Source organism: Littorina saxatilis, linkage group LG2, assembly GCF_037325665.1.
Source record: "Littorina saxatilis isolate snail1 linkage group LG2, US_GU_Lsax_2.0, whole genome shotgun sequence".
Classification (NCBI taxonomy): Eukaryota; Metazoa; Mollusca; class Gastropoda; order Littorinimorpha; family Littorinidae; genus Littorina; species Littorina saxatilis.
This window is the reverse complement of record NC_090246.1, coordinates 47,859,307-47,877,964: the sequence shown is the minus strand read 5'-3', so window position 1 is coordinate 47,877,964 and position 18,658 is coordinate 47,859,307. Positions and strand designations below refer to the sequence as shown.

Genomic DNA, 18,658 nt, shown 5'->3' with positions numbered 1-18,658 from the left:
GATGCTTAATCGTTGCATCTCTGATACATAGCATCGCATTAACGTTTTCAAAAAAGACAAAACTTTATTACTGTTTTTTAAGCAATCGACAAAAAGCAGCAAAAAAATAGCATACACATAAAACAAGATCGTGCAATATCTCATATTCACTGTCCCCACTCACTGCGTATTTTAAACGCGTTCATGATGAAGGTTGCAAGTCTAAGTAATATTGATCTGTTTGGTGTCGCTAGAAGTAGCGCCAGTTTAAAGCTTGATGGGCGGTTGTAATATTTTGCAGGTATGTAGTACTCACGAATACCAGCATATTTTGGACATTTCAAAACAAAGTGAATTTCATCTTCGGTCTCGTTTGCGCAGAATGGACACAAGTAATCTTCAGCAGTTGACGACCGAGTGTGTCGTAATCGATGCACTTTGAGTGGCGAGACACCAAGTCTTAACCTAATCAGGCAGTTTCTTGCTTTGACGTGCTTAAGGTCATTTAAGTATGAAGACATAGATAAGGCTGACTTGAAAGTGCTATAGAAAAGGAATCGTTCTTTACTTTGTACGGTTTCTATCCACTCTTGCTTGTATAATGTGACTAGTCTGTTCTTGAATTCCGTTATGAACGCATTTTCATTTCCAACGCCTTGTTGAATCCAAACTTGGTCAAAGCCGTATTTGTACAGCACATAGCAAACTGATGACGCCCATGTTCTTTTATTTTGTTCGTGTAAATAAAGCAGCATTTTATAAGCTTTTTGTGGCAATCGATGACTAGGCATTTTCAGGATGCGCAACCAAAATCGTATGGACTTAACAAACGTGTTGACAAATAACGGGTGTCTGCCAGTTTCTCCATACACAAGTGTGTTTGGTGTTTTCATGCTTGTGTTCAGAAACCTCTTAAGGGCAAACAGATGCACCTTTTCGATAGGTGAATGGTCTGCATCAAGGCCCCAGACTTCTGCCGCATAATTGAGCATGGGCTGGATCTGGGAGTCGAATAGTTTATAGAATATGTTTGGTGATCTTTCTCCTAGAGTCCACAGTACCTTAAAAATACCAATCACACCCTTTCTTGCACGCAGCGCTAAGAGAGAGAGAGAGAGAGAGAGAGAGAGAGAGAGAGAGAGAGAGAGAGAGAGAGAGAGAGAGAGAGAGAGAGAGAGAGAGCTTCACGCACACACGAACGCACGCACGCACACCCACACACACACAAATGAACATTACACACACACACACACACACACACACACAAACACAAACACGCACACACACACGCACGCACACACACACACACACGCACGCACACACACACACACATATATATATATTTATATACAGAATTCAAGAAACTCTTTTTCCTCTGCACCACGCCACACAATGAAGGCTGGAAAACTTTTTAAAGCTTAACAAAGCTTATTTAAACAACACAATAAAAAGTCCAAAACCAAGCCAGAATGTCGCATCTTTTTAAATCCAAATTTTCGGCCCGCAGGCCTTCTTCAAGGTGCACAGACCAAGTATATGTATAGGTTACAACACGAGTGGTTTTTTATATGGCTTGTATTTCAGTCAAGACCCAGCGGATGAATATCATCGGGAGACACGAGCCTCTGGCGAGTGGCTCTCGATTGATATTCCCGCTGGGTCTTGACTGAAATACAAGCCATATAAAAAACCACTCGTGTTGTAATCTGTATATCCCATACTACCATCAAACACAAAGTGTAGACTACTAGCGGCACTGTTGCGATCTGTGCAGGGTAAAACTGTTGCCAGCGAGACTTAGCCCTTTTGCAACCTTAAACTAAGTGACCGTCGCTGAAAAAAATAAAACGAATGAGTGCATCGATAAGTACGCGGTAACACTACTTTCAGACCATTTAAAAGCTTTAAGTAAAGGTTCATAAGTTGCAAGAAAGTAATGAAGTCGAATAGAAATTAATTTAGTTGAAGCGCACAATTCTTTTGTTTTGCGTTTCAGGTCGGCAGAACGGGCGAAACGGGTTTGGGACCCATTTGGCTTACTCGATTCAGAATCGATTCCACGTTGTTTTTCTCGAACGTGTGTAATTAGGCTTATTGACAGAGAAGCAAATTTTAGGGAACAAATATGTAGGTTTAGATTTAACCATTTGCTCCCTATTTGAAATGTATCTACGTGATAAACTGTTTTGCGAGTGTGTTTGCATGGATGAACTTAAACTGGTATGGCTGTGAGGAAAACGCGACCGACACGTCTGTCACCGCCGATTGATTGCATTTTGAAGGAATATGACTGGATTACGGAAAAATATGTGGACTTACTGCAGAGCCAGGCAAAAGAGTAGACTTGCTCGCAAAACACGTGAAACAGCCGATGTTTGATAGCTGAAGGCGCACACCAAAACACACTACCGACAGATTCTCAAAAGTCGTCTGCTAACGATGCAAGGGGAGGGTACTCGTGTTTTTGTTTTGGTTCGCTAGCATCTGGTTATCTTGTAAGTTGAATGTTCGTTTTTTTCGACCTGCATTGCTTTCATAATGAAAGAAACTTTTGCTTATTGCATCTCATACATCAGATCAGTTCTGAGATTCATTTTTGCGTGCAACTGATATGGTTTTCTGAGCCGTGCAATACGATTTTAGAACTTCATACAAATGTGTCACATTGTTCGGCGCGAGGTCAAAGGTCGGGAGGAAAGTAGTCCTTTGCCCAAATCGGAATCTGCACTATCATATATTTTTTGGAGTCCATGATGTATTTATTGAGCTATAAAAATACAACATATATACCCACACTGAAGTAACAGAGACAAAGAAGGGAGGTCATGGGATATATATATATATATATATATCCTTTTCTCTCTGTATATGCTCTGCGAAGAGATTTGAACAAATTTCAGAAGAAAGTCTCTGCTGACTTTCAATTGTTTCTTGTACAACTTCTGATGTTTTATATCTATATATATATATATATATATATATATATATATATATATATATATATATATATATATATATATATATATATATATATATATATATATATATATATATATCCCATGACCTCCCTTCTTTGTCTCTGTTACTTCAGTATGGGTATATATGTTGTATTTTTATAGCTCAATAAATACATCATGGACTCCAAAAAATATATGATAGTGCAGATTCCGATTTGGGCAAAGAACTACTTTCCTCCCGACCTTTGACCTTGCGCCAAACAAATAGATTGTAATACACTCTTAATTGTTTTGCTGCTAAAGAGTTCTATCCGCAGTTTTATTAACCCGTGCATAATACTAGTTTGAACAGTCGAACACTATCACAATGCCCACGGCTACAAACCAAAACATAAAAACGAGTACCCTCCCTTGCATCGAAGCAGACGACTGTTCGTGAGAGTCTGTCACAGTGTCGGTGTGGGAACTGACAGAAGCTAGGGAGCACAGATAATAGAAGCCCTGTCACATAGACTAATCACACAATCAATACACATTTGGCTCATGTTTTAAATGACAGTTTCGAGTTTGTTAGTCAAACTCAAAGCAACAACACTGGTCTGGTGTCATGCGTAGCGGGACCGAGAAGAAGCGTCCGTACTGCATGGTTTGGGGTGGCTTCGCTTCGTATCAAACATCGGCTGTTTCACGTGTTTTGCGAGCAAGTCTACTCTTTTACCTGGCTCTGCAGTAAGTCCACATTGGCGATGAAGGTATCCAAGAACTTAACATGTGTGCATTTTTCCGTAATCCAGTCATATTCCTTCTTCTTCTTGGCGTTCGCAGATCATATTCCTTCAAAATGCAATCAATCGGCGGTGACAGACTTGGTGTCAGCAATTCGCGACTTCACCAAATTGGTCCCGTTTCCTCACACCCATACCAGTTCATGTTCATCCATGCAAACACACTCGCAAAACAGTTTATCACGTAGATACATTTCAAATAGGGAGCAAATGGTTAAATCTAAACCTACATATTTGTTCTCTAAAATTTGCTTCTCTGTCAATAAGCCTGATTGTATAATAATAAGTTCGAGAAAAACAACGTGGGATCGATTCTGAATCGAACAAGCCAAATGGGTGCCAACCCGGTTTCGCCCGTTCTGCCGACCTGAAACGCAAAACAAAAGAATTGTGCGCTTCAACTAAATTGATTTCTATACGAATTCATTACTTTCTTGCAACTTATGAACCTTTACTTAAAGCTTTTAAATGGTCTGAAAGTAGTGTTACCGCGTACTTATCGATGCACTCATTCGTTTTATTTTTTTCAGCGACGGTCACTTAGTTTAAGGTTGCAAAAGGGCCAAGTCTCGCTGGCACCACTGTTTCACTCTCCACAGATCGCAACAGTGCCGCTAGTAGTCTACACTTTGTGTTTGATGGTAGAATGGGATATACAGATTACAACACGAGTGGTTTTTTATATGGCTGGTATTTCAGTCAAGACCCAGCGGGAATATCAATCGAGAGCCACTCGCCAGAGGCTCGTGTCCGACACTGTCGCCCGATGATATTCATCCGCTGGGTCTTGACTGAAATACAAGCCATATAAAAATGCACTCGTGTTGTAACCTATATATACTTCTTCTGTGTGTGTGTGTGTGTGTGTGTGTGTGTGTGTGTGTGTGTGTGTGTGTGTGTCTGTGTGTGTGTCTGTGTGTGTGTGTGTGTGTGTGTGTGGGCAACACCTGCGGATTGTAGAGTTCTGTTTGTGATGTGGTCTGGCGGCTTTGGTGTGTCTGTATGTTCGGGTTTTCCTTTGAGAAGCCATAACTGTTATTATATGGCTTAGAAATAAGCTCTAAAATTCTCAATCCCGTTTGAGTGGACTTCGCCTTTAAAGGTGATTGTGGTGTTTCGGCACTCGGTTACAATTGGCGTCGTCGACAGGGATGGGACTCGACATGAAATGTTCAGGCCAATGAATCATTTTCGTGCTGTTCCCATTCCACCAACCTGGGAGGAACCTAAGCTTGGCGGGTCCATTGTTCGGAAAGTTCATTCAAAGGGGGTCGAGTGTGACAGGGAGACTACCGTCGCCCTTCACAGCAGACTCTGCAGAGTTGTTCGCCTTAGAAGTTGTGAGCTATTTATAGCTAGCTCGCCAGGCAAGACCTGTGGATTGTAGAGTTCTGTTTGTGATGGGGTCTGGCGGCTTTTGTCTCTCTGTATGTTCTTGCCTTCCTTTGAGTGGGCACAAACTGGTGGATGAAAATGTTCACACGTGCTCTAAGACGGCGAACCGCCACGCTGTCTGTCTGTCTCGCGATTCATACGACTTGTGTGTGTGTGTGTGTGTGTGTGTGTGTGTGTGTGTGTGTGTGTGTGTGTGTGTGTGTGTTTGCGATGCACGGCCAAAGTTCTCGATGGATCTGCTTCAAATTTGGTGGGCATATTCAAGTACACCCCGGACACAATCTGGTCGATGAAAATTTTCAACACGTGCTTTCAGCGCGCAGCACTGAACCGATTTTGGTTTTTCTGTTCATCCATTCCCAGTAACTCTTCCTTATCTTCTCCAGTGTTTTGCATTTATCTCCCTTCCTTCGTGTGGCGTCAATCCATATTCCCGTTACTATTTTTAGAAGGTCACTGTCCACAACGCTTTCATCCCGGCGAAGACGGGTAATCGGCTCTACTTCTTTCCGGCGAAGCGGGTAATCATCTAGTATATATATAAATACACACACACACACACGCACACACACACACACACACACACACACACACACACACACACACACACGCACATTCCCAGATCCTGCGCCTTCCTTCACACCACATCACATACTTCCGGTGACTCTTCAGATGGTGGTCCGCTGTATTCATCCACTCAGACAGTCACACACAGTCACACTCATTCACAGACACACAGACAAACAGACAGACAGACAGACAGACAGACATCACACAAACGTATGTACACACACACGAACATAACCCCCCCCCCCCCCCCCCGCACCTTTCCATCCAACGCCCTCCACACCCTTCCCACCCATCCTACTCCTCTTTAGCCTAAACACACAAAGCAATTATACTCGAGGACTCTTCAGATGGAGAGTTGCTGACGTTGTCATTCTCCTTAACGATGTTCGGGACGTGCGTCAGGCTGGTCCGTAGCACGTCGAACTTGTGGGGCAACGTGCTGATGAGATCCAGTGCCTCAAACAGTTCTGCTGCATCCTGTCACAGAAAAAAAGGAGCTCAATTAATGTCCCGAGTAAAGTGTAAACTAACATCCTTGGACAGCTTTGTGTTTTGCACACAACCCTCGGCCAGTTCAGCTATTGGAGCTACCTCCTCATGCGGGAAGAGCAGCTCGGATAGCTACATAAAACTCTGTGGATATATAATGCTAACCAATCTCAAAGCGCGAAAACAAAAGTCTGCGCAAAACCTGCGCCGAGTCGAGCAGCGCTTAAAGGCACAGTAAGCCTCCCGTTAAAGCCCGTCCTTAATTGAGCCCGTAGTCGACGACACGAAGCTTCGCGAAGTCTTTGTACCGAAAACCCGCAGCTGCGGCGTGGTACTTTGACCCCTACTTCGCTTCGCAAGTTTTGACATGCGAAGCTTCGCCGTAGCTCGCAACGAAGTTGGGGTTTTTGTAAGAAGAGTGCTTTTCGATTCAAGATGGACGACGAAATCAGACTCAATACCGCAGTGAAGAATGAATTTATCGACTTTGGTCGAACTAACCTCCTACCTGTATTATTTCATACTGCGATGCATTGACATGTTGAATGAAACTCGAAATCCCAGCGCTCACGCCGACTGGTCCCGGCCGTCCTCAGTAAAGAAAATAGAACACATAACTATGTGTTACAATTAACTTACGCCATCATCAAGTACGTAAAGTTCAATTTCTGACGTAAATGATGGAGCGCCGGCGCTGGTTCTGTGCGACGCTTAGTTTTCGAGATAGGTGTGACCTGACGAAGAACAGGACGTCACATTCCTGATGAAAACGAAGATATTGCAGGTGGAAGCCGATGTGGCTGCATTTCTTCGGGGGGTGCCCGCAAATTAATGGTAAATGTAGATAGAAATGTGTAATACAGACAAAGCAAACAAATAAACGTGTTTTTCTCGTGAAAATGTTGCGTTGTGCGGGAGTTTGGGTGGCCACGTGATGTACACAAAGCAAAGTGCGGGACGGACTCTGCTCTGTGCTGTAACACTGGCAAGTTCAAAACACGAGAAAAACGATTTCGTTATGCGTATTTATCATCGTAGGGGAAGGGCTCCTAATAGGGACCGGCTCCTTATATGGACCACCTTCTGTTCTGACAAACTAACGGCGCTAGAGCGCTCAAAGGACCACCTTCTGTTCTGACAAACTAACGGCGCTAGAGCGCTCAAAGAAGTTTTATTCGCTGTATTCACCCTCTCTGGATAACTTGCACATGTCAAAACATGTTGCAGAAACAGAAATCTCAAAACCGTTAGGCTTTTTCTCTTTTTTTCACTTTTGGCAGCGTCCACTCTAAATTTGCCGCCTAAAACGGACTCGTTTCTGTCCACAGCCAAAGCTTTTATCACACAAAAATTGCTATATAATTATGACAACTAAAACCGTATTTGTTACATTTTAGCAGTGTTGACCCCGAGTTTCTACTGCAAACAAAAAATAATAGCAAAATCTCAAAGTATGTGCGAGTTCCCTAATATGGACCACCTTCAACAAATCGAAGAAAATAAATGCTAAAGGCTATTTTCATTAATTCATTAAGAAGCTTGCTGGAAATAACCTATTACTAGCCCTCGAGATTTAAAAAATATATAATTTTTTTCGTGGAAGTTGATAATTTCACTTATTTTCACTCTGCTTTTGATAAGCTTCTTTAGTTTCCTGGTGTGCTTCAAATAATGCTCTCATCAACCCGAAACAGATAAATCTAGAGCAAATTTTAAATAGGTTGACTTGTACACTAAGTTGTATCATGCTATTTTGAAATATAGGGGGCTTTTTACAGTGATTCGTGAAGGCTGCTTCACTGGTCCATATTAGGAGCCTAATATTAGGAGCCTAATATGGACCCTTTGTGATTTTTTCTGTATTAATTTTTGCTGAATGTCTATCAAAGCTATTTCACTCTAATTAGGCCTAACGGTTAACCTAAGAGAGAAGGACTACCAAACACAAAATGAAACTTCTTCGCAAGAAAACAAGCTAGTTATCAGCATGAAACAAAAAGTGGTCCATATTAGGAGCCCTTCCCCTACTCAGGCCCTGGGGTTTTTTTTTCGTCACACCTAAAACCGTTATTTCCTGTGAGCGGCCCTGCATTAAAAGTACTTAGAAAGAAGCATACCACGCGCTGGTCGAGACTACGCGCATGCGCTTTCTGGCTAATAAGATTTGAGACGCCAAGAAAAGATAACTCTCTTCTCCGCCATAGTGCCTTCCCTTGGACTTTGTCGAAGCTTCGACGAAGTCTAGTTCCGGTAGCTTCGCTTCGCAAGTTTTGACATGCGTACACCGTTGCATTTAAGCTGTCCGCTCTTGACTATTTGGATAATAACTCTAATTAGGCCTAACGGTTAACCTAAGAGAGAGGGACTACCAAACACAAAATGAAACTTCTTCGCAAGAAAACAAGCTAGTTATCAGCATGAAACAAAAAGTGGTCCATATTAGGAGCCCTTCCCCTACTCAGGCCCTGGGTGTTTTTTTTTCGTCACACCTAAAACCGTTATTTCCTGTGAGCGGCCCTGCATTAAAAGTAACAGGGTATCGCGAAGTCGACTTCGTTCAATTAAGGACAGGCTTAACCATCACAGATTCTGTCAGGCTTTTACACACAGGACAAACACCCTTTCATTTAAACACTTACCGCTTGAGAACATCCTAGGTGCCCTCCGTAAAGAGCGAGCAATTTTTAAAGAATTTATTTTTGTGTGGTTTATCTTACCCCTGAGCCATCGTGAACCCGTGTGATCCTGTTTCCCCTTTTCACAATGCAGTCGTCAGTTTGTAATTTGAATGCGGCTGGCTTTGAGCTTATCTGCAATAGCACGTTATTACCGTAAAGTACCTTGTAAGCGCCCACCCCCCCCCTGTGCACCAATTCCGACCCAAAGTAGGGGGTGGGCGCTTACTAGGTACTACACCCTATGCACGAGCAGTTTTCAGTGAGAAATGTGATATTTGATCACTTCGTAATCATATCTTCTTTCTTTTTTCATCTTCCATTGTTTTTCTTGTTCGCATTGTCATCAGAACAGCTTGGGGAGACAAATGTCGTCGCATCCTTTTCTTGTCTGCAGAGGTGCCGCTGTCGGCATCACTGTGTCTCTATTTCCTTTGAAGAAGGGGTACGTCTTCTGGATATGGGCAGCAGTCTATTTTACTTGGCCAAAGACTTTTCGGCAGAAAGAGAGAGACTGAGCGAGAGAGAGAGAGAGAGAGAGAGAGAGAGAGAGAGAGAGAGAGAGAGAGAGAGAGAGAGAGAGAGAGACTGGGAGAGAGAGAGAGAGATAGATAGATCAGAGAGAGATCACAGAGAGAGAGAGAGAGAGAGAGATCAGAGAGAGATCAGAGAGAGAAATCAGAGAGAGAAAGATCAGAGAGAGAGAGAGAGAGTTCAGATAGAGAGAGAGCTTCTTCTTTTCCTTTCCGGTCTGGTGACGTAACAGGGTATCGCGATTCTCTCGCCATTCTCATATCCTTTTTCTATCTACCCTAAACTCACTTGCTGTTTGCGACACAATTCCATTGGCGTTATTATCCAAATAGTCAAGAGCTGACAGCTTAAATGCAACGGTGTACGATTTGATCCGCGGCATCTTGTAATCATTGACTTACTGCGTTTGATAGGGTTTACAAGCAAGGGAAATCATTCTCAAAACTAGCAGATCAAGTGCGGAATTTTTATTTCCCCTGAATTCAATGGTGTAAAGTGGGGGGTGGGCGCTTACAAGGTACTATACCCTATGCACGGTTTTGGACTAAAAGTTGGGGGTGGGCGCTTACTCGATACTGGGCGCTTACAAGGTACTTTACGGTATGTACCTCTGACTATGCACGAAACAAACGGATGAGGTTCACAAAAACTCTAGCGATGGCTTCTGACTGTTCAGAGGAACTGGCGATGCTGACAAACCGTCGTCTGCTATGAGAACCACGACCTTGCGTGACCCTGCTTCCGGGCTTTTCTTTTTTCAAACTTTCAAAACTTCGAATTGTACTGATCTTGTCTTGATGATTTAAGAATGTTTGTGTAACAAGCTATCAATTTATTATTTAGATTTTAAAAGTTGTGTGAGGAGACAATCCGCAAAATTAATTCTTTGAAAATTGCTCGCTCTTTACGTAGGGCACCTAGGATGTTCCCGTTCGGTGAGCGTTCAAATGGAAGGGTGTTTGTACTGTGTGTAAAAGCCTGACAGTATCTGTGATGGTTTACGGGAGGTTTACTGTGCCTTAAACTGAGTTTTCTAGTCGCTGCTAAATCTGGCCTAAATTGAACCTAAATCGTCAGGGCCGTTCACATGGCAGACTTTTCGCCGACTTGGCCTCGACGACTCGAGAGCGATTTCAAACCGACATAAAAATAGAAAAAAGTTGGTTGAAAGTCGGCCATGTGAACGGCACTTTAAAGACACCCCCTCCCGTCCTTTTAAGACACATCAGAATTGCTCCCATTTTGAAAAATCACTCCTCTTCAAAAACCTTATTTTTTTCAGATTTTGTTAAGGTCTAAAAAGGGGTAAAAGGAGAACTGAACAACAAGATCTCACCTCTGACAGTGCAGGATTCTGCGCTGTACTTCTTTTGGACTCGAGTCCCTTTTTACATGTTGCCGCATCCTCCGCTTTCTCCTTCTTAATCTCATCCTCTCTCTCAAATCAAATCAAATCAAATTGTAATTCAATCAAGTTGGCGTTTTAATGAAACAGATCTTGTGATTGGTCAGAATGCCACAACTCATTAAAAATTACCGGTCATTAAATAGAGCTTAAACAATGACCACGAGTTGATTACTGGAAAATAAACCACGAGTGGGTATTTGCAGCTGCTTGGTAATTCACGAGTGTGCGGAGCACACGAGTGAATTACCAAGCGGCTGCAAATACCCACGAGGGTTTATTTTCCAGTAATCAACGAGTTGTCGTCATTGTTTAAGTTATTTACACAACGAACAACACGGGTCGAACATGCAGTCATGCAGACGACATTTTGCAGGCAATTTCATTTAAGCCTAATCACTCAGAGTGTCAAATGCGCGTCATTCAAATAGTCCCCTCGATTCTGACACAAACTTTACTCTGAATTTCGATTTCAATGATTGGGATTTCACCGAATTAACTCCAGTGGAATCAAGGGACATTTTTGTGTGTGTGAGAGAGAGAGAGAGAGAGAGAGAGAGAGAGAGAGAGAGAGAGAGAGAGAGAGAGAGAGAGAGAGAGAGAGAGAGAGAGAGAGAGAGAGAGCGCGATCGAGACAGACAGTGATTCAAGGCGCACAACTCTAGTACACTGTCAGATACCGCGCTGAATCGCGGTTTTTTTGGTGCCGGTGCAGCAGCCGGGTCATCAAAAATGTCCCTTGATTCCACTGGAGTTAATTCGGTGAAATCCCAATCATTGAAATCGAAATTCAGATCAAACCTGTCGCTCGCAGCAGCCATTGTTGTTACTGTTTGAGTCAACGTTGTATTCTTCCGCAACAGGGTCAAATCGTCTTGGTTTGAAATGATGTCATGTTCTAAAAATAAATTCTAGTATTTTTTTTTATTTTTGTTTTGTTGTTGTCTTGCCAAGCACATCATTGTGGGGCTTTTAATCAATAACATGCATCCGTCTACAATGTATCATCATTCATCCATCAACATTTGTAATAAATATGTAAATGGCAAGTATACAAGACATATATATATATATATATATATATATATATATATATATATATATATATATATATATATATATATATATATATATACAACATTAGGACATAACAGACAGACGGACATCCGTTCGCATACAAGTAAGGCCGGAGCTTAACATAACATGCAGATTACAGTACTTGACAATTATGGACGTATTACCTGCTTAATACTAATACAGTCAGTTAATAATACCGTCAAACAAAAAAACAAAGAACAAAAAACAAACAAACAAAAATCAAAGCAAAAACACATATATATATACGCAAATCATCACATCTCTGCACAACCTAGCGTACTACCTAACCAACTCTTCATATGGGGACCATAATTCTACAAATTTGGTAATGTTACCAGAATTGGAACTGGAATATTTTTCTATTTCAAATCTGTATTTTAAATTTCTTAAACATATTTCTAACAGTGGCCTTGTCTCTTGTAACTTACTCTTATAAATATAAAACTTTGCAAACAAAATGATAAAATCCAAAACCACATCTACCTTAACATTGTTCATACACCCAAACAAAATAAATTCTTCTGTAAAATGAACATTTGCGCGGTAAATACCACTTCTGTTTAACAAATCTTCCAAATCAGTCCAAAATTTTCGACTAAGCGGGCAGTACCAAAATATATGGGAAATTGTTTCATTTTCAATTTTACAAAAGGCACACAGGGGACTGTCAAGAATCTTTTGAACAAATAACCGGCTAGCAACACCAAGAATGCGGTGAAGCAATCTGGTCTGGAACCATCTTAACTGTGTGTCCTTAGTTGTTTTAAAATACTTATCAAAAATCTGTTTCCAGTTCAGGTTGTAAAAATACAGATTCCATCTGTTCATGCCTGAAGGGTTATCATAAAATTTTGATTTCAAAAAGACTTCTTTAATTGCCTGTTTGCCTCTACAAATAATCTGCCAGGGTTTATAATCCCTTATCTGAAAACCATTCAACGAATCAATTTTTACTATTCTCTGATATTTTCGTAAGGACTTAATCACTCCCTCATAGAATAAAAAATTAGTTTGAACAAAAGGAAAATTTAACCTAAATTCTTCAAAGGTAAAGAAATTTCCATTTAAATGTAACAACTGATGGACAAACACTACATCATTTTTAATCCATTCCTTATTTACTATTGTACCGTGGTCTCGTATAATGTTCAAATTGTAATGTATACATTCGGAAACAAAATCATTCACATTAATTACCTCGCTTAAGGAACAGCATTTCTTATAATGTTTCAAAACGTCCTTCCAAAAACTGTTACCACATCGTTTCATAAACACATTTACATACTCGGCAACCACTTTAAATATGTCTTTCATTCCAGGTATCATATCAAAAATAAGCTTTTTTACATCAAATTCAAACATCTTTAATCTGCGAATCCAATTTATCTTTACTGATGCCACAAAAGTGTAAATGTCAATCATATTCAGACCGCCATTGCAATAGGGTCTGCAAACGACATCACGCCGAATCTTTGCAGGTTTACCATTCCAAAGGAAGGAATAAAAGGCTGCATTCACTTCTCGTAAAAAGTCTTCGGGTGGGTCTGGCAATACAGTTAATAAATAAACCAATTTTGAAAGGACCAAAGTTTTCAAAATTATAATTCTACCGAATGGTGTTAACTGTCTTCTGCTCCAATCGTTTAAAATTCTTTTAATCTCTTTTAATTTTCCTTCATAATTAATTTCCAGAATGTTGCCGGTGTTTGTCGAAAATTTGACTCCCAATACTTTAAAAATCCCAGGGTCCCAACAGAAGTTCATATCCCTCATATATCTTTCTTGTGAATTTCGCTTTCTTCCAATCCAGACAATTTGAGTTTTTTCATTGTTTATCTTTAATCCGGAAAATTTAGAAAATTTCTGTAAAGTTTTAACACATTCAACAAACGATTCCTTACTGCCATCCAAATAAAGAGTTGTATAGCCCTCTTTATTCAAACTTCGAATAATCCACGTGTGATTTTTGGGTGTAAAGTAGTTCGTTCTAATTTCTCACTTGTCTAAAAATAATCAACTAGATTTACTAACAGATACACTAAAAACACCAATTTTAATAACTTTCTTGGGGACGAATTTTTAAAAAATACTGACATTCCAAAATTATCAGAGGAGCAAAAGAGCAGCATTGATCAAGAAATTACACAAAAAGAACTCCTTATTGCACTTAAGGGAATGCGAAGTAATTCTGCTCCATGATTGGATGGAATAACAACCAATTTCATAAAGTTCTTTTGGAGTAATATAAACAAAATGTTATTCTCCTCTTTTTGGTCAGCCTTTGAAAAAGGGGAACTATCTCTATCCCAGAAGCGAGCAGCAATCACACTGATACACAAAGGAAAGGGGTTGAAACGAGAGCACCTAAATAACTGGCGTCCTATATCTGTAACAAACACCGACTATAAACTATTAGCGAAATGCCTTGCAAACAGATTAAATCAAGTCATCAATTACTTAATAAGTGAAGATCAAGTTGGGTTTAAAAAAAAAAAAGAAATTCCAGCACTGTTATTATAATGATCGATGACGTCATTGAATATAGAAATAACAGTTATCAACCAGGTATTTTAATGGCGCTAGATTACAGAACTGCTTTTGACACGATTTCTAAAGAATATATGCTCTGGGCGTTCCAAAAGTTCGGATTTGGTAAATATTTTATTAGGTGGGTCGATACTTTAACAAAAAATACAGAGAGTAGTATTAATTACATGGGATGGATCTCGAGTCCATTCCCATGTGATGCTGGAATAAGACAAGGATGTCCATTTTCGCCATTAGCCTTTGTTCTGGCCCTCGAAGTGTTAGCAATCAAAATCAGTGCAGATCAAGATGTTAAAGGGATTAAACTGCCAAGGAATTCTGATAGACATGGTGAAATTCTTAAACTACTTATGTATGCTGACGACATTAGTTTCTTCCTACAAGATGAGAAAGACCTAAGAAACGTATTACATCTTATAACTCAGTTTCAACATTTTCAGGGTTAGCAATGAATGATCAAAAGACAGAAGCAATGTGGCTTGGTATAAATACATTTTCTGCTGACCGACCATGTAATATTATTTGGAAAAAACAAATCAAAATCTTAGGAATTCATTTCAACAACTCTGTCCCAACTTCCAACCTAGAAGAAAACTGGGAACCTAAACTACATAAAGTAAATTCATTTATAGCAACATGGTTGAAAAGAAACCTAAGTATAATGGGGAAAATTTGTATAGTCAAAACATTAATGTTGTCACAGTTTACTTACGTACTGCAATCTCTATGTGCCACAGAAAACTTCCTCAATAAGCTAAATTCATCTCTATTCCGATTTATCTGGAAGAAAAAATATTCAAACAAAAGAGCTTATGAAAAAGTTAATAGAAAAGTAATGTGCCAAGAGACAAATCATGGAGGTCTGAAAATGATTAATGTCAAAGTTGTACAAACATCATTTCTAATTTCATGGATTATGAGGCTGCTGGACGGAAGTAACGCAAAGTGGCAACAGATTCCATTAGCATCCTTTTTAAATCTGGGCGAACGCTTATGCTGTTTGCGCTCAAATGTGAGTGCAGAAAATTTTAAAGGACTAGGTTCCATAAAGAAATATTTCTGGAAACAAGCTTTTATCACCTGGCTAAACAATAAACACAAAATCAAAGAAATAAGCAGTAATGAACAGCAGATAAGTGTACGCAATCAAACCTTATGGAATAATACAAATATAAGGTACAGGAAGCAAACGCTATACATGAATGACTGGATAAAGGCTAAAATATGCGTTGTTAAAAATGTTTTTAACGATAACGACATGTGCTCTTTTGAGGAAATATGAGAACGAACTGGATATAAACAGTCTCGCCTATTTGAATATAATGCAATACAGACTGCCATTAAAGCTCTATTATTGCGTGATACGGGTCAGGCCCGTTCTGATCATATGCCATTTATACAATTATCTCCACGCCAAATTCGCCTAAAGATGTTAAATTATGAGATAAAGGAGCCAAGCTCAGCTGGATTTTGGTCGAACAAATTAAATATTACATTAGAAGATAAACACTGGAAATTAGCTAACGAATGCTCGACAGAAACCCGTCTTCGTCTATTGCATTGGAAAATGTTACACAATATATATATATCCCACCAATATTTTGCTACATAAGATGGGAATTCGTCAAACAAATCTTTGTCAGTATTGTAACGAAACTGACTTCGTCGAGCACTTTTTTTGCAGTGTAGAGCAGTGCAACCCATATGGCAGGAATGTCAAGGGTACATATTTAAATGTACAGGCAAAAATATAAAGTTAAGCTGCGAAGAGGCTCTTTTTGGGTATTTCACACGTGATATTCCCAGAGAGAAAACCTTCATAATTAATCACCTTATATTGATATCGAAAATGTGCATAAGCCAGTTTAAGTACGGAAATCCAAAAACTAACATGAAGGTCTTATTTCAGAATCAAGCTCGACTTCGAAATTTCTAGTAAAATTGAACTGTGTATAAGAATATAGATAAATAGTAGTATAGTGCTGTTAATGTAAAGTTATTTATATATGCGCCGTATGATGCTGTGCTGAAAACTAGTACTGTAATTGGTAATTTGTAAATTCTCGCCTTTTGTCCATCGAGCGTTGGATTAATTAACTTGTTATGTACTGTCCCGCTAAAAATGGTATTATTTGACAGAATTATGGGAACAACAACAACAACAACACACACACACACGCACGCACACACACACACACACACACACACACACACCCACGCACATACACGCAAACAAACGCACAAACTACTAGACATAGCAAAGGTGAATGAAATAGCTGTAACGATAGAATAACTGTAATAAAGAGAGAAAAAAAGAAAAAAAAACTAGATTTAATCCACTCCTCGGTTGCATTACAGGAGTTGTATAATTGTCGATAACCAATCGCTAAAAAAAAGCCATTAACCACCTGCTGACGAGGCGCATTGATACAACCTCAACTAGTCTCGGTTAGCTTTGAGGGTCATTTTACAAGTAGGAAATATGAAGGCCAACGAAATACCGAGACCATAAGGTATGCGAAGTGATGACGTCGAATACGTGACGTAAGTTGATGCATGAATTCTTCCGGACTACGTCAGTCAATTCCAAAGATCGCCTTTGTGATGAAAAGAATTTGTTTTAGAGTTTGCTGTCCAGAAACCCTTAAAAAAAGAAGTGAAAATGTATGTGAAAGAAAACAAAACAGGAGCAGAGTGATAAGATAATTAACTTTATCCCACATACGTGAGAGAGACACCCGTGAGATAATAATCGTTCAAATCACACGTGTGTATATCATGTAAATGAGGTCATGTCAAGCAAGTCTGGCAGGGTCCTGTGTTTTTCCACTGCTTATCAAAGTCACCGAGACAAACGTCATTATAGAAACATGTGTGTGTGTTTAGAGCGATTCAGAGCAAACAAAAATTGCGCTCACTAATTACCCTCGATGAATCTTTAGAACTAACACGTCACGCCACACTTTCAGAGTGACGTTTCTTTGCTTTGACGTAATAGATTGCACGAGGCTTTAGAAGAGATCGAGGTTCCAAAACAAGCGTCTTCAATTTAGCAAGACATTTTCAGTAAAATACACGGAAGTACAGTATGTAGGATAAACAGAATACTACATGGCTTGCTGTGTCGTACCAGATTTACACTCGTTGCTTTTTCAAATAGTGAACAGCTCGCTCGAAGTTCAATATTTAAACAAGTCGCGAAAGGCGAAAATACAACATTTAGTCAAGCTGTCGAACTAACAGAATGAAACTGAACTCACTGCATTTTTACAGCTAGAGCGTATACTCGTAGCATCGCCAGTCCACCGCTCGATGCAAAGGCAGTGAAATTGACAAGAAGAGCGGGGTAGTAGTTGCGCTGAGAAGGATAGCACGCTTTTCTTTATCTCTATTCTTTTTAACTTTCTGAGCGTGTTTTTAATCCAAACATATCACATCTATATGTTTTTGGAATCAGGAACCCACAAGGAATAAGATGAAATTGTTTTTAAATCGATTTCGGAAATTTTATTTTAATAATAATTTTTATATTTTTAATTTTCAGAGCTTGTTTTTAATCCGAATATAACATTAACAGCTATTGTGTTTTCAGCGTAGCAATAGGGTCCGATATTTAGACGAGACAAGTATAATGCCGACCGAGAGAAGAGTCGAAGACGATTCGCATTATACTTGTTTGAGTCTAAATATCGGACCCTATTGCTACGCTGAAAACACAATAGCGATTATATAGCTGTTATGACCTTGATTTGTTGTTCCAAACTTACAAAATGACAGTTTTTGCGTCGATGCGTTGATCTCAGGTTTTGATAGCACACAAACTTCTTACGCGCATCATGTTCGCGCAGACATGCACACCGCTACACGCTTTCTGACTTTGGAAGAACAAGAAGGGCAAAGCCCATACGACTCACATGCTTGACCTTGACCTTTACATGACCTTGACCTTCAGGGTCAAGGTCAAATAACTAAACCTAGCAATGACATCATACACTAAGAACTGCTTTACACATTTTTCCTACCAAAATACGTGTGACCTTGACCCAAGGTCAAGGTCATGCAACACAAAGCTGTTCAATTCAAGACATAGGAAGTACAATGGTGCTTATTGGCTCTTTCTACCATGAGATATGGTCACTTTTAGTGGTTCACTACCTTATTTTGGTCACATTTCATAAGGGTCAAAGTGACCTTGACCTTGATCATATGTGACCAAATGTGTCT

At 39.9% G+C, this 18,658-nt stretch overlaps 1 protein-coding gene across 1 annotated transcript in view; it reads right to left on the bottom strand.

Moving 5' to 3' along the window:
• The window catches only part of LOC138953248 (uncharacterized), a 231,007-nt gene that overhangs the window by 119,881 nt on the left and 92,468 nt on the right, over nucleotides 1-18,658 (bottom strand). Inside the window, exons 18-19 of the mRNA XM_070325049.1 lie at nucleotides 10,721-10,822; nucleotides 6,019-6,163 (exon numbers count right to left, since the gene is read on the bottom strand). Coding sequence (XP_070181150.1) covers nucleotides 6,019-6,163; nucleotides 10,721-10,822 — 247 coding nt within the window. The remainder of the gene's footprint in view (nucleotides 1-6,018; nucleotides 6,164-10,720; nucleotides 10,823-18,658) is intronic.